Source organism: Lampetra fluviatilis, chromosome 28 (genome assembly GCF_964198595.1).
Source record: "Lampetra fluviatilis chromosome 28, kcLamFluv1.1, whole genome shotgun sequence".
Classification (NCBI taxonomy): domain Eukaryota; kingdom Metazoa; phylum Chordata; class Hyperoartia; order Petromyzontiformes; family Petromyzontidae; genus Lampetra; species Lampetra fluviatilis.
The window spans coordinates 1,703,377-1,717,294 of record NC_136302.1 but is presented as its reverse complement, the minus strand read 5'-3'; the positions used below and the strand labels follow the sequence as shown (position 1 = coordinate 1,717,294).

Here is a 13,918-nt window from a genome sequence, read left to right as displayed (position 1 = left end):
ACTGTGCGAATCAGAGGTGCGGGAAAAGGATAACAAACTAGTGGCTTCCTAATATAGGAAGGAAGAGCGTTCCAGACGGCCGCAGAAACGCGTCAGAAAGCGCGCGATGCGGTGACAGTCATTGTTCGACGGTAAACCAAAATCCGCGGCGAGGATGACCGGAGTTTGCGGGAAAGACCCACCTGGAAATGATGACGCATCGACGCTTTGATGTATCAGACAGAAGATTTACAATCACGTGCGACAGTCTCGTCGAAACGCCACGTCGCGGCCAAGGAAAAATTAAATGAAAGACATAAACTTTATTTAATCGCGGGCAAGAGCCCCCTAAGACCACATGAACTGTCTGGGGGCTCGATTCATACGGAGTTAATTATTATGAATGATTTTGCAGAATTCTGGCACAAGAAAAGAATTCCACAAAACGCGCAGAAACTAGTCCCGTTGTCGCCGTCGCATCACCGCAAGAGACGGCATCGACTTGGGGGAGGGGCGGGGGGGGGCCTTCATCCCGCAGTGGATAGACCATGGCTGAAGCTGTAGGTATGGCAGCGGAGACTTCTGCAAGTTCATCGCAAGAACAGCCTCTCGTCTCTTTTAATTCACACGCTGGAAATGACGGGTTTCCTGAGCTTCACAAGCTGGGCAGTCAGCCAGCCTTAATTAAATCCGGCCCCCAAGTGTAGCGAGTTAATGGTCTCAGATCGGTTGGTTGAACAAAAAATTGCACGGGCTTTTGGTTTTCATTCGTTTCACCTTAAGCCAGTTGCTATTGTCTGCTCTGCGAAGATGGCAATGGGTAAGCGCACTCATCTGTACCGGTTCCACAGTGCAGTCGGGTGAATGCGACCAGACGGACCGCTGCAGGATGCAAGGGGAACACGGCTGAAGGTCACCGAAGATGCATCTGAAGGTCGCTTCTATAGCTGGGGGAGGAAATTAATCCTTTTGGCGCGTGTTCCCATCGCTCGGTTAGTGTCGAAATATAAACATGTAATTAAGATGTTATATTAATCAACCAGAACATATTATAAAAAGCATAGCTTTGCAACACTGCAATTATCACGTGCGGTGCACCAACAGCGAGTGCCATAATCACTGAGCGCCGACGTGGGCGCAGAGTCGTTCGTAATTACAGTCTCAGTGTGCAGAGGAATTCCTCCTCTCCCCCCCTCCTCCTCCTCCCCCCCCCCCCTCCTCGCAGCCTCCACGGACGACGGCGCCTCTCCTCGACACGCGGCCACAACGTCGCGCGCTTTACAAATCCACGTCGGACCGCTGTCGCACCGTCGCTTTCAGCGCGCCGGGCCGACTCGCGTCAACGGGCCGTGCGTCGCAGGCGATCCCGTGAGATTCTCGACGCCGACGGAGAGCCCGCACCGATCCGCTCCGTCTCGCCGAGCGGCGTGCGCCCAACCCGACGGACCGCGGTGGACGATCCGCAACCCCGCGGTCGTCTCCTCTGCTGCCGCTACTGCACCGGCGGGGAAGCCTCGCGCGGCGATACGGCCGGCCGTGGGCTCCGTCGCGGTCTCCGGCCCGAAGGCCTGGAGCCGGTTACCGACGGCGGACGTTCGGGATGCCACCGTTGAGTCGGAGTTGTCGCGACAGAAAACGGCCTCGTCATTCCAAAGAGCTGACTCTGTGTGTGCGCGATCGGCGAGGAGAATACGTGATGGGATCGGACTTGAGTCGTGAGAGGGCGCGATATCAAAAGTGTTGCATTGGCTCATCCGGCGCGGCGTTGGGGAGGGGTGGCCCGGATAAACTAAAACACACCGATGACGCCAACCCACGTGCGTTAAAATATCAAAACCCCCGACGCATCGCTGACCAATGTGGAGTGCACGTACGCTCCGCATCGCTCACCGGGAATTCCAGACTGCTCAGTGGCAAGGAATTCATCGTGCGACTCCCGTTAGCGGTTACCAGCTGCGCGTTGTTTTGAGCAGACGTGCCCCGATCGTGGAGGCTGGAAGGCATTGTTGAGCGATGAAACAAACACACCACCCCCCCTCTGACTTGACGAGGATATAATTCCGAATTCATTGACCATTAGACAGGCAGGTTAACTTGGAACGTAGTTTGTTGAAATATGCCACAAATCTCCGCGTCTTTTCATCTCGTACGCCATCGGGGCTCCAACTTTGTTCCACGTGCAAAGGTGCTTTTGCACGCGCAACGGTCTTGACACTGGGCGAGACTTTCCTGGGTAACATATAACACTCCGTTATGATCCAAAGCCACACACGCTTGTGGCAATCGGTGGCTAAAACATGGGGCCAGGACTTCCGATCCATTATCCTTCACCTAATATAGGCATCATCCACTCCTATTGCTATCATTACATCATAGCCACTATGAACGCATTGCGAGACCAAAGTAGCCACCGGGCCACGGTACTTGCAACACCACCACCCTGAATGAGCACTCACTAACGGCGAGTTTCTCAACAGTGTAGGCAGGATAATAGGCCGGTGTGAAGAAGCGCACACCGTGCGTGATTAGCCCCCGGGGCTCTCCGCCCCAGACGTGAGAAGCCACGCCATTAGCTCCCCAGGGGAAGCTCGCGCACGTTGTAGAGGCATTGTACACGCTGGGCCGTTGAGAAAAGCGAGCGCGGCTCGGGCAGGGACAGGATGCCGGCACAGAAGGGACGAGGGTCAGAGGGCCACGATACAACAGCGGAGCGGCCGCCAACGGAGGACGACCGCCGTGGAGACGGAGCGACGAAAGCAACTGGACGGATCGTTATTTGTCCAGGACTGTCGCCGATGGGATCCGGCTTGAAGAGGCATTTTCCCAGCAGCGGATTTCCCTGCGAAGGGGGAAAGCCCAATGCCTCTGCGGAACGGGCGCTTACCCGACGGCCACGCTCCACGCGCTCACTGGTGGCGAGCCACGGCGCGTGTGACTCAAGGCCGCTCTGTGAAGGAAGCGAGCGGATGTGGAGCGGGATGGATGGGGGGGGGAGTCTCAATACCCGTGGGGGATGGAGGGGTGGGGGGGTGCCCTCACGATGGTGAGTAGCGCGTGGAGGAGGATGTGGCTACTGCTGGGGCTTTAGTCACAGAGAGGTAATCATCAACTCTCTCCAGAAGCGGTGGCGCTGCGGTCTGCGTCTTGGGATAAAAATATGCACTGTGGTGGCGGCGAGCAGGCGGGGGTGGGCGGGGGGGGAGGGTGAGTCGGTGGGTGAGTGGTGGGTGAGTGGGAGGGTGAGTGGAAGCGGAAAGGACTCAGAGACGCTATCCTACAAAGACAACATTCCCCCGTAGAGACTCAACAGACTGTTGGAGCAAGCGGTATTAGCGAGGAGCACCTCCGAAGGCCGGCAACGGCACACGAGGGGGTGGGTGGCCAGCACCACGCCCGTCCGCCTTTGTCTCCCCAGTGGCGACGTCTAGACGACCGCACCGTGTGCCCCCCGAGGGTCCTACGAGGCGACATCGGCCACGTGCATCGGAATAAACCTCGGCAAAGTGGAACAATATACAGGAACACTGACAAAGGAGGGGCGGCGACGGGTGCCCCCGGCAGTAGCGCTAATCACGCGCAGCACGTACGGGTGGGGGTGGTGGGGGAGCAGAGAGAGAGAGAGAGAGCGTGAGGCCACTCCTGGCAGGGCACGGGGGAAGGCCGCCGCAGTCGGCGAGCACCTGCGCTAGCGCACGTCAGCCTGCCACGTGCTCCGCTCGTGGCAATATTGCGCCGTCGCGTTGTTCGGACGTTGTTTTCGGACGTTGTCCTGCGTACTGGATATACATTGTAAGGTCGCACTCGTTACACACAAAGTGCTTGCCACCTTGCTGCTGGGTCGTGTGAAGGGAGCATAAACCATCGCGCGAAATCCAGCTTTTGGTGAGCCAGCGTACAAAGACGGTGGTCACCGCATAGCGCGCTTTCAGATTCTCTTCAACGGCCGTCTGGAACGCTCTTCCTTAAGATATTGGGAAGCCACTGAGAGCTATGCACTTTTCAATCTCGATTGACAACTCATTTCTTTAGAACAGCTTTTTGTGTTTAGTTTGTTGTCCTTCCCCCACATCTCCGATTAGCACGGTTGGCTACGTACGGTGCGAAAGAAGTTCATCATGTATATTTATATATTTTTAAGCTGCTCAGATCAGTTCTTGAGGAAGCCCCCGGCATGTGGAGTAAAACGTCGGACCTGGTCCCGATCAACACGCGGGACCATATGAAGACGCATCGCAGAGACGCACAGCCGTACAGCACCAGAAATTGCACCGCCCCAAAAAGGGAATAGAATTGACATTTGTACAATCGTGTCTTAAATGCAACCAGATGCTTCACGGTGGGGGGATAGAAATCAAATAAAAATATCCGCGAACACAAAGGGGGCCTTAAGTGTTGAAGCGAGCAAGGACATCAGCAGCAGCAGCGGCAGCAGCAGAGTTTGAACCGCACGAAGTTCAAAGAGGAGGAGGATTCCAGGCAGCAGCGGCCGAGGTGCTCGCGAATCGTCACCTTGGCGACGGAGAGGCCTTGCCACGGGTCCTTCCCGCCGGTGAACATCTCCCAGAGCAGCACCCCGAAGGTCCACGCGTCGCTCGCGTGGGAGAAGGTGCCGCTCCGCAGCGTCTCCGGCGCCCACCTGCCGGCCGGCCAGAGTCCAGCAGGGGGAGGGGCGGCAGCGTCTCACAACCCCCCCACCTTCTCTCGCCACGCTGACCTCCGCTCCTGCCCGTTGGCCGAGGTCGCTCAATGATGTTAAATATCTGTCACGTGCCCCCCCGTCCCCCCCCCGCTTTTTTTCATTAACTTTTTTGGTTTTCCTTCTCTGGCCTACCCTAGCGGAGCCCACCACGCTCCATTTCCCCCAACCCCGTGAGCATCCCGCTTCGAGATTTCTGTACTACCCTCCCCCCTTTTTACTGCTCACCCGTTGTACACCGGGCTCTTGTCAAAATGAAATAAAAAAAATTATATGAAAACTTGTAATTAACACGGCGATGGGCGCTGAAGACGCGTGACTGTGGGGGCGATTCCGCGATTTTCAGATTCCCCGCTCGGTCTCGTCCGGGCATGCGTCACGGCCGTACGAATCCCGTAACGCCTTGTCTCTACCCCGCTCCACGCCTCTCGCGGAACTCTGACACGCGTTGTCAAGACCCGAGCGACTTCCTCTCATCTTGATGATGGGATGGGGAAAGTGCCGCGGTAACGAGATGTTAACTAGCTCGCCTGGTATGCGGGAGGTCGTGGGTTCCATCCCGACCCTGACGCCTGCTGCTGCTGTATATTTGGAGTTTGCGGCGTCTCTCTCCCCGTGGTCGTGTGGATTCTTCTCCGGGTTCTCTGGTTTTTCCCTCCACATATAGAATCAACAACATGCGTATTTTGCTGCTATAGATTTCCATGTGACAAGCCACTTCGTTGACCTATCATTTGTATCCAGGTCGCTTCTGAAAAAGAGCTACAAAGCTCAGCGGGGCCTTACCTGGTAAAATAAAAAATAGTTTAGTTTTATTGGTAGAAGTCTAGTTCGCTCCACCCTTTCCCACATGGCCGTGTTGTTCTTCTCCCGTAACATTACATCACACCGATTAAATCGAGAGTATGACAGACTACGTAAGGAAGCGAGAGCCGTTCCCTCGACCGCTACGCTCAAAACGTTATTCACCGCGGGCTCATCACGAGCGAGCCGAGGCACGTCCACTCCACCCCCACGCCCTCGCGTGGGGCGCAGCGGCCCGCGTCTGCCCACCCGCGCAATCTAAAAATGATAAACTATTAAACTATGTCTTTACCAGGTAAGCACCCACGGAGCTATGGAACTCTTTTTCCAAGGCGACCTGGCCACAAATGATAGCTCAACGAAGTATATTATCACATGCAAATTTATAGCTGTAGCCAAATACTTTAAACGCGTGTCGATTCAAAATGTGGAGAGAAAAAGTGGAGCACCCGCAGATAAAATGCACGCACAAACTCCAAATATACATCAGGCGTCAGGGTCGGGATCGAACCCACGACCTCCACTAGGTGCCCAATCGGGGTGAAAATCGAGACGACGAACGACCTTCGCGAAACATCTCTACGCCTTACGACAACTCGGGGAGGGGGGGGGGGGGTAAGGGAGAGCGACGACGCACCAACCGTGCGGGAGCGGCCGCCACCAGCGCCGCCGCCCGGTGCCCCGCGGCGGCGCCGCGCCGCGCGGCCGGGGCCGCGACGGCGCCTCGGGGACGGCGAGCTTGGCCAGCTCGCCGCCCGATGCTAGGAAGACGCGGCGAGCCGCGGGGAGGCGGTGCACGCAGCCGCGACCCTCCAGGAACGCGAGCGCCGCTGCCACCTGCGCCGCCAGGCGCAGCAGCAGCGGCGGCTGCGGCCTCGCGGCGGGAGGGCGGTTGCACCGGCGTTGGCGCAGGGCATCCCGAAGCGAGCCGAGGGGCGCCAGCTCACTCACCTGAAACCGGAGGAAACACCGCCCGGCCCGGCCGGCAACCGCGCTGTCGTCAGCGCGGCCAAAACGAGCGCCTCCGTGAAACGTCGTGCGGTCCCCTGCGCTCAAGAGATCGTCGCGCGGGGTTCAACGCCGCTTCTTCTTGTCGTACGGCCGCTGGTGTAGATGCAGAGTGACGGCTACAATTTCACATTCAGGTCGTCGAGACCAGACAGCAGCGTCAGGAGCAGCGGAGTGAATCGCCGTGATGTCTCCTTCGTATTTGTGGATCGGACATTGCGTTGCCGAAGGCCTTGAGCCAGCGGTGGAAATTCCACATTCAGAATGAAATTCACAGTATCCAGGAATACGTCGATATACAAAGCAGATGCGTTCCTGCAGTTTCGTTCGTATACCGAAACTTTGTATATCGAATGACTTATAACATTGGTACCGTGAGGATGTGTTTCCAGCCTTCATAACGTAGTTTCATACTTAGAACACTTCATAATTTACCATTCATATAGTAAACATAGACAATTTCTATTGGAAAAAAATATTCTTTCTACTGTATCATAAAAAACTGACATGAATAAAAGAAACACAGTGAAGAAATGAAAATGTATTCTTTTTTTATAGTACCGGAGATGGACACATTTATTATTTATTTAGCGATTTATTTAGCGATTTTAATTATTACTTCAATTAATTTTTACCATCAAAATACTGGCAATAAATCCAAAACTTTTGTAGAACGCATATCGAGGTATAACCGTAACCAGGAATACCTAATCCCCACATACCCGTGCGTAAGTGCGTGTTCTTGTGATCCCACCGTCAACATTACGATTTTTAAAATTCAGTTTCACCTCGAGGGCTCAAACACGTATCGGGGCTATATGGCCCACGTGCTCAAATGCCAACATCGCATTCCGGTGGTTGTTAATTTGGAATGGAACTGACGAACGCAGCATGGCTTTTGAGAGTTGATCTTTGGTGATGCTCCCCTTGGCATCTAAAGTATTTATTTTACCCGTGAAAAACCCGACTGAATCGTAAGCCTCGTTCTTCAGAGGTTCCCGCTTGGGAAATGCGATCGTTTAACACGAGCACATCGGTGAGCGATGGTGAGGGGATGGAACTCACCATGGTGAGGGGCTGCGTGAGCACCACGCCGTAGAAGCGCAGCACGTTGGGGTGCTCGAGCGTGCGCAGCGCGTTCACGTGCGCGATGAAGGCCGCGAGGTCGTCCGCGTGCGACACGGCGGAGGGCGGCAGCAGCGTGACGGCCACGCTCGTCTGCACGTTACACATCATCATCATCGTCGTCGTCAGTCAGTCATCGTCGGTCACGATCTACGCACGGCTGGATGAAGGCTTCCTCAAAGTGTCCCCGTCCCTCGCGATCCCGCGATGCGACGATCCAATCGAGCCAATTTCGTTGCTCCATCTCTGCGACGGACGTGCATTCGGACGCGTTACCCCCTTCGGCCGCTACTCCGTTGTCATTCTCGATCGCTGCCCATCATCCCTTCCCGTGGGGGGCACACAGATTCTGGGGGTGCACACTGGGGCAACCTCACCAGGGGCAACTTCACGGGGCAACCTCACCAGGGGCAACCTCACCAGGGGCAACTTCACGGGGCAACCTCACCGGGGGCAGGGGTGTTCTATTGGACAGGGGGTTCTAGTGGGCAGGGGGTTCTAGTGGGCAGGGGGTTCCATTGGACAGGGGGTTCTATTGGGCAGGGGGTTCTCTTGGGCAGGGGGTTCTATTGGACAGGGGGTTCTATTGGACAGGGGGTTCTATTGGACAGGGGGTTCTATTGGGCAGGGGGTTCTCTTGGGCAGGGGGTTCTCTTGGGCAGGGGGTTCTATTGGACAGGGGGTTCTATTGGACAGGGGGTTCTATTGGACAGGGGGTTCTATTGGGCAGGGGGTTCTATTGGACAGGGGGTTCTATTGGGCAGGGGGTTCTCTTGGGCAGGGGGTTCTATTGGGCAGGGGGTTCTATTGGGCAGGGGGTTCTATTGGGCAGGGGGTTCTATTGGACAGGGGGTTCCATTGGACAGGGGGTTCTATTGGGCAGGGGGTTCTCTTGGGCAGGGGGTTCTATTGGACAGGGGGTTCTATTGGACAGGGGGTTCTATTGGACAGGGGGTTATATTGGGCAGGGGGTTCTATTGGACAGGGGGTTCTATTGGGCAGGGGGTTCTCTTGGGCAGGGGGTTCTATTGGGCAGGGGGTTCTATTGGGCAGGGGGTTCTATTGGGCAGGGGGTTCTATTGGACAGGGGGTTCTATTGGACAGGGGGTTCTCTTGGGCAGGGAGTTCTATTGGACAGGGGGTTCTATTGGGCAGGGGGTTCTATTGGGCAGGGGGTTCTATTGGGCAGGGGGTTCTATTGGGCAGGGGGTTCGATTGGGCAGGGGGTTCCATTGGGCAGGGGGTTCTATTGGACAGGGGGTTCCATTGGGCAGGGGGTTCCATTGGACAGGGGGTTCTATTGGGCAGGGGGTTCTATTGGGCAGGGGGTTCTATTGGGCAGCGGGTTCTATTGGGCAGGGGGTTCTATTGGGCAGGGGGTTCTATTGGACAGGGGGTTCTATTGGGCAGGGGGTTCTATTGGGCAGGGGGTTCTATTGGGCAGCGGGTTCTATTGGGCAGGGGGTTCTATTGGGCAGGGGGTTCTATTGGACAGGGGGTTCTATTGGGCAGGGGGTTCTATTGGACAGGGGGTTCTATTGGGCAGGGGGTTCTCTTGGGCAGGGGGTTCCATTGGACAGGGGGTTCTATTGGGCAGGGGGTTCTATTGGGCAGGGGGTTCTATTGGGCAGCGGGTTCTATTGGGCAGGGGGTTCTATTGGGCAGGGGGTTCTATTGGACAGGGGGTTCTATTGGGCAGGGGGTTCTATTGGACAGGGGGTTCTATTGGGCAGGGGGTTCTCTTGGGCAGGGGGTTCTATTGGGCAGGGGGTTCTATTGGGCAGGGGGTTCTATTGGGCAGGGGGTTCTATTGGACAGGGGGTTCCATTGGACAGGGGGTTCTATTGGGCAGGGGGTTCTCTTGGGCAGGGGGTTCTATTGGACAGGGGGTTCTATTGGACAGGGGGTTCTATTGGACAGGGGGTTATATTGGGCAGGGGGTTCTATTGGACAGGGGGTTCTATTGGGCAGGGGGTTCTCTTGGGCAGGGGGTTCTATTGGGCAGGGGGTTCTATTGGGCAGGGGGTTCTATTGGGCAGGGGGTTCTATTGGACAGGGGGTTCTATTGGACAGGGGGTTCTCTTGGGCAGGGAGTTCTATTGGACAGGGGGTTCTATTGGGCAGGGGGTTCTATTGGGCAGGGGGTTCTATTGGGCAGGGGGTTCTATTGGGCAGGGGGTTCGATTGGGCAGGGGGTTCCATTGGGCAGGGGGTTCTATTGGACAGGGGGTTCCATTGGGCAGGGGGTTCCATTGGACAGGGGGTTCTATTGGGCAGGGGGTTCTATTGGGCAGGGGGTTCTATTGGGCAGCGGGTTCTATTGGGCAGGGGGTTCTATTGGGCAGGGGGTTCTATTGGGCAGGGGGTTCTATTGGGCAGGGGGTTCTATTGGGCAGGGGGTTCTATTGGGCAGGGGGTTCTATTGGGCAGGGGGTTCTATTGGACAGGGGGTTCCATTGGGCAGGGGGTTCTATTGGGCAGGGGGTTATCTTGGGTAGGGGGTTCTGTTGGACAGGGGGTTCTATTGGACAGGGGGTTATATTGGACAGGGGGTTCTATTGGGCAGGGGGTTCTATTGGACAGGGGGTTCTATTGGGCAGGGGGTTCTCTTGGGCAGGGGGTTCTATTGGGCAGGGGGTTCTATTGGGCAGGGGGTTCTATTGGGCAGGGGGTTCTATTGGACAGGGGGTTCTATTGGACAGGGGGTTCTCTTGGGCAGGGAGTTCTATTGGACAGGGGGTTCTATTGGGCAGGGGGTTCTATTGGGCAGGGGGTTCTATTGGGCAGGGGGTTCTATTGGGCAGGGGGTTCGATTGGGCAGGGGGTTCCATTGGGCAGGGGGTTCTATTGGACAGGGGGTTCCATTGGGCAGGGGGTTCCATTGGACAGGGGGTTCTATTGGGCAGGGGGTTCTATTGGGCAGGGGGTTCTATTGGGCAGCGGGTTCTATTGGGCAGGGGGTTCTATTGGGCAGGGGGTTCTATTGGGCAGGGGGTTCTATTGGGCAGGGGGTTCTATTGGGCAGGGGGTTCTATTGGGCAGGGGGTTCCATTGGGCAGGTGGTTCTATTGGGCAGGGGGTTCTATTGGGCAGGGGGTTCTATTGGGCAGGGGGTTCTATTGGGCAGGGGGTTCTATTGGGCAGGGGGTTCTATTGGGCAGGGAGTACTACAGGGGACCCACCGGCTTCGCGCCGCCACACCTCCAGCACCCGGTGATCGTCGCGCCGCCGAGCGCCGGTCCCACCTCCACGTGCTGCTCGCTGATGATGCACGAGAGGGCCGCGCCGGGAGGCGGTGCCTCACGCTCGCAGTGGCGGCCGGGGGGCACGGCGGCGGCGCCGTTGGTGCCGCTGGTGCTGCGCTCGCGTCCCGGCCGCTCCGGATTCTGGACGATCTGAACCTGCGGCCGCCCGCCGAGCGGTGGTGTGGAGAAGCCATCGCGGGAAATTAACGACCCCCGATCCGCCGTCGTCAAGGCTCTGGCTTCCATATCTCACGGTCCGGCTGTCACGCGGGTGACATCTGAGCGTGTCTGTTTGCGACAGGCCCGGCACCATCTCCTGGCAGTAACGTCACCACGGCGCTTGTGCCATGCTGGGTGCACTTTGGGGCCAAGTGAAGTGTGTCGAAGGCCCACTCGAAGGAGGTCACGGAAGACGCCCAGGTGTCATCGGATGACTGACTTAGATGACCACCTGTGCTCCCTACTATGCCAACTGCACATGCACGCATACACACAAAGATCCCCCGTATAGCCTTAACAGACTTTTGGGGCAAGAGCTGTTCGTGAGCACCTATGAAGGCCGACACGACACACGAGGGGGTGGGTGGCCAACACCACGCCCGGCCGCCTTTGTCTCCCTAGTGGCAATGTTTACACACTGAAACCAGGTACTTATTTGAGGCTGAGTCGACCCAGGAGAGGCCCAGGACCGGTTCGGATAATCGTCACCGATGTTGGCCATAAGCGGGAATCGAACTCGAGCCGCCGGGTTTGTAGCGTAGCACGCTAGCCACTACACTACCACTCCCCACAGACACACAGCCACATGCACGCACAGGCTCTACCCACCCACACACAGAACCATCAACAAGGGGATGGACGTGCGCACACCCCAAGCAGAAATAAGAGAGAACGTTTGCTTCCCTCCCTGAAGGCTCCAGACACCGCAAGAGGCCGGGCGGGTGGGCGGGCCGCATGGACAAACTCGCCGGCTGCCTCTGTGTGGGCCTGGCTGCTGCCACAGAACGAGGATGAGGTTTCACTTCAACCGATCGCCTTTCAAAACAAAAGCGTGCCGCCCGCCCGTTCATGATGACAGCAGTAACAACTTAACGCGAGCGATAAGAAAACCTCGACGTAGGCTCGACGTACGTGCGTACGTCGCACGGACGTGCGGTGCAATTTCTGGTGCTGTGCGTCTCTGCGATGCGTTTTCAGGATGTACCGCCCGCGTGGTGAACGGGACCATGTCCGACGATATGCCGGGGGCTTCCTCAAGAACTGATCTGAGCAGCTTAAAAATAATAAATATATATGATGAACTTCTTTCGCACCATACGTAGCCAACCGTTGCTAATCGCAAGTGCGGGGGGTTGGACAAAAAACTAAACCTAAAAATCAGTTCTAGAGAAATGAGTTTTTCAATCTGGATGATGTGCAAGTGCACAGCTCCGAGTGGCTTCCTAAGATCGGACGGAATAGCGCTCCAGACGGCCGCAGAAACGCATTGGAAAGCGCGCGATGCTGTGAGACCGTCTTTGTTCGATGGCCAGACAAAGGCCGCCGCTGCTGCGAGGTTGACCAGAGTTAGCGTGATGTTGTATGCTCCTTGACGAGATTAGCAAGGTACTATGGTTCATTTGTGGCGAGCACTTTGTGTGTGTAATGAGTGCGATGGATTGTCACACTGCAGGACCTCGGAAGATGGTGATGGGGGGGAGGAGGGGGGTGACAGGGAGGTAACCTTCATCCAGCAGTGGAGTGAACATGGCTGATGATGTCATACACAATGGTTTTAACATCGCACCCCTGCAAACACAATTCATTGCACCTCTGTGGGATTGCAAATTTAAACTAAACTGTTTATTTTTTATTTTATCAGGTAAGGCCCACTGAGCTATATAGCTCTTTTTCAGAAGCGACCTGGCCACAAATTATATCTTGAAGTGGCTTATCAAGTGGAAATGTATAGCAAAAAAAATTACTACAAAAGATTTAGAAGTGAGTAATTTTTTGAGATTTACGATTATACTGTAAATCACTTTCACGAATCAGCCCCCAAATGTAGTCTCCCATCATGTTCTCCTTATACTGTCCTTGGTAGCGGCGTTCAAAGTCCAGTATATCCTGGAGGAAGCGCTTGCCTTGCTCCTCCGAGTACGCTCCCATGTTCTCCTTGAATTGATCAAGATGAGCATCAAGCATATGGACTTTGAGGGACATCCTACAGCCCATTGTGCCGTAATTCTTCACCTGAGTCTCAACCAGCTTCACATAGTTTTCGACCTTGTGATTGCCCAGGAAGCCACGAACCACTGCAACAAAACTGTTCCAAGCCGATTTCTCCTTACTAGTGAGCTTCTTGGGGAATTTATTGCACTCCAGGATCTTTATCCGTGGTCCAACGAAGACACCGGCTTTGACCTTTGCCTCAAACAGCTTAGGGAAGAAGTCTTGAAGGTACATAAAGGCTGCCAACTCCTTATCTACAGCTCTGACAAATTGTTTCATAAGGCCCAATTTGATGTGCAGTGGTGGCATCAGCACCTTCCGCGGGTCCACCAGTGGCTCCCACTTGACGTTGTTCCTCCCCACAGAGAACTCGGTCCGCTGTAGCCAGTCCCGCCTGTAGTAGTGCGCCTTGGTGTCCCTGCTGTCCCAAAGGCAAAGATAGCAGGGAAACTTGGTAAAACCGCCTTGGAAACCCATCAGGAATGCCACCATTTTGAAGTCTCCGATGACCTCCCAGCCATACTCATCATACTTCAAGGCGTCCAGCAAGGTATTGATGCTGTTGTAATCATCTTTGAGGTGCACCGAGTGAGCCAGGGGAAGAGACGGGTACTTGTTACCATTATAGAGCAGCAGCATGGCTTTGAGGCTCCTGGATGAGCTGTTAATGAAGAGGCGCCACTCATTCTGGTTACAGGCGATTCCGATTGCCTCGAACAGACTGGTCACATTGTGGCAGAAGCAGATCCCATCTTGAAGGGTGAAGAAGCTGCAAAAATGTGGTAATGCTTCCTCTGATCTGCGACTAATTGAGCATCGACGTCAAAAGCTCGGCATTGGACTTGGTGAG

At 55.7% G+C, this 13,918-nt stretch overlaps 1 protein-coding gene across 1 annotated transcript in view; it reads right to left on the bottom strand.

Moving 5' to 3' along the window:
* Positions 1–13,918, bottom strand: part of LOC144942690 (activated CDC42 kinase 1-like) — a 192,014-nt gene that overhangs the window by 119,381 nt on the left and 58,715 nt on the right. Inside the window, exons 2-5 of the mRNA XM_078869517.1 lie at positions 10,795–11,013; positions 7,553–7,705; positions 6,117–6,430; positions 4,489–4,615 (exon numbers count right to left, since the gene is read on the bottom strand). Of these exons, the coding sequence (XP_078725643.1) occupies positions 4,489–4,615; positions 6,117–6,430; positions 7,553–7,705; positions 10,795–11,013 (813 nt within the window). The remainder of the gene's footprint in view (positions 1–4,488; positions 4,616–6,116; positions 6,431–7,552; positions 7,706–10,794; positions 11,014–13,918) is intronic.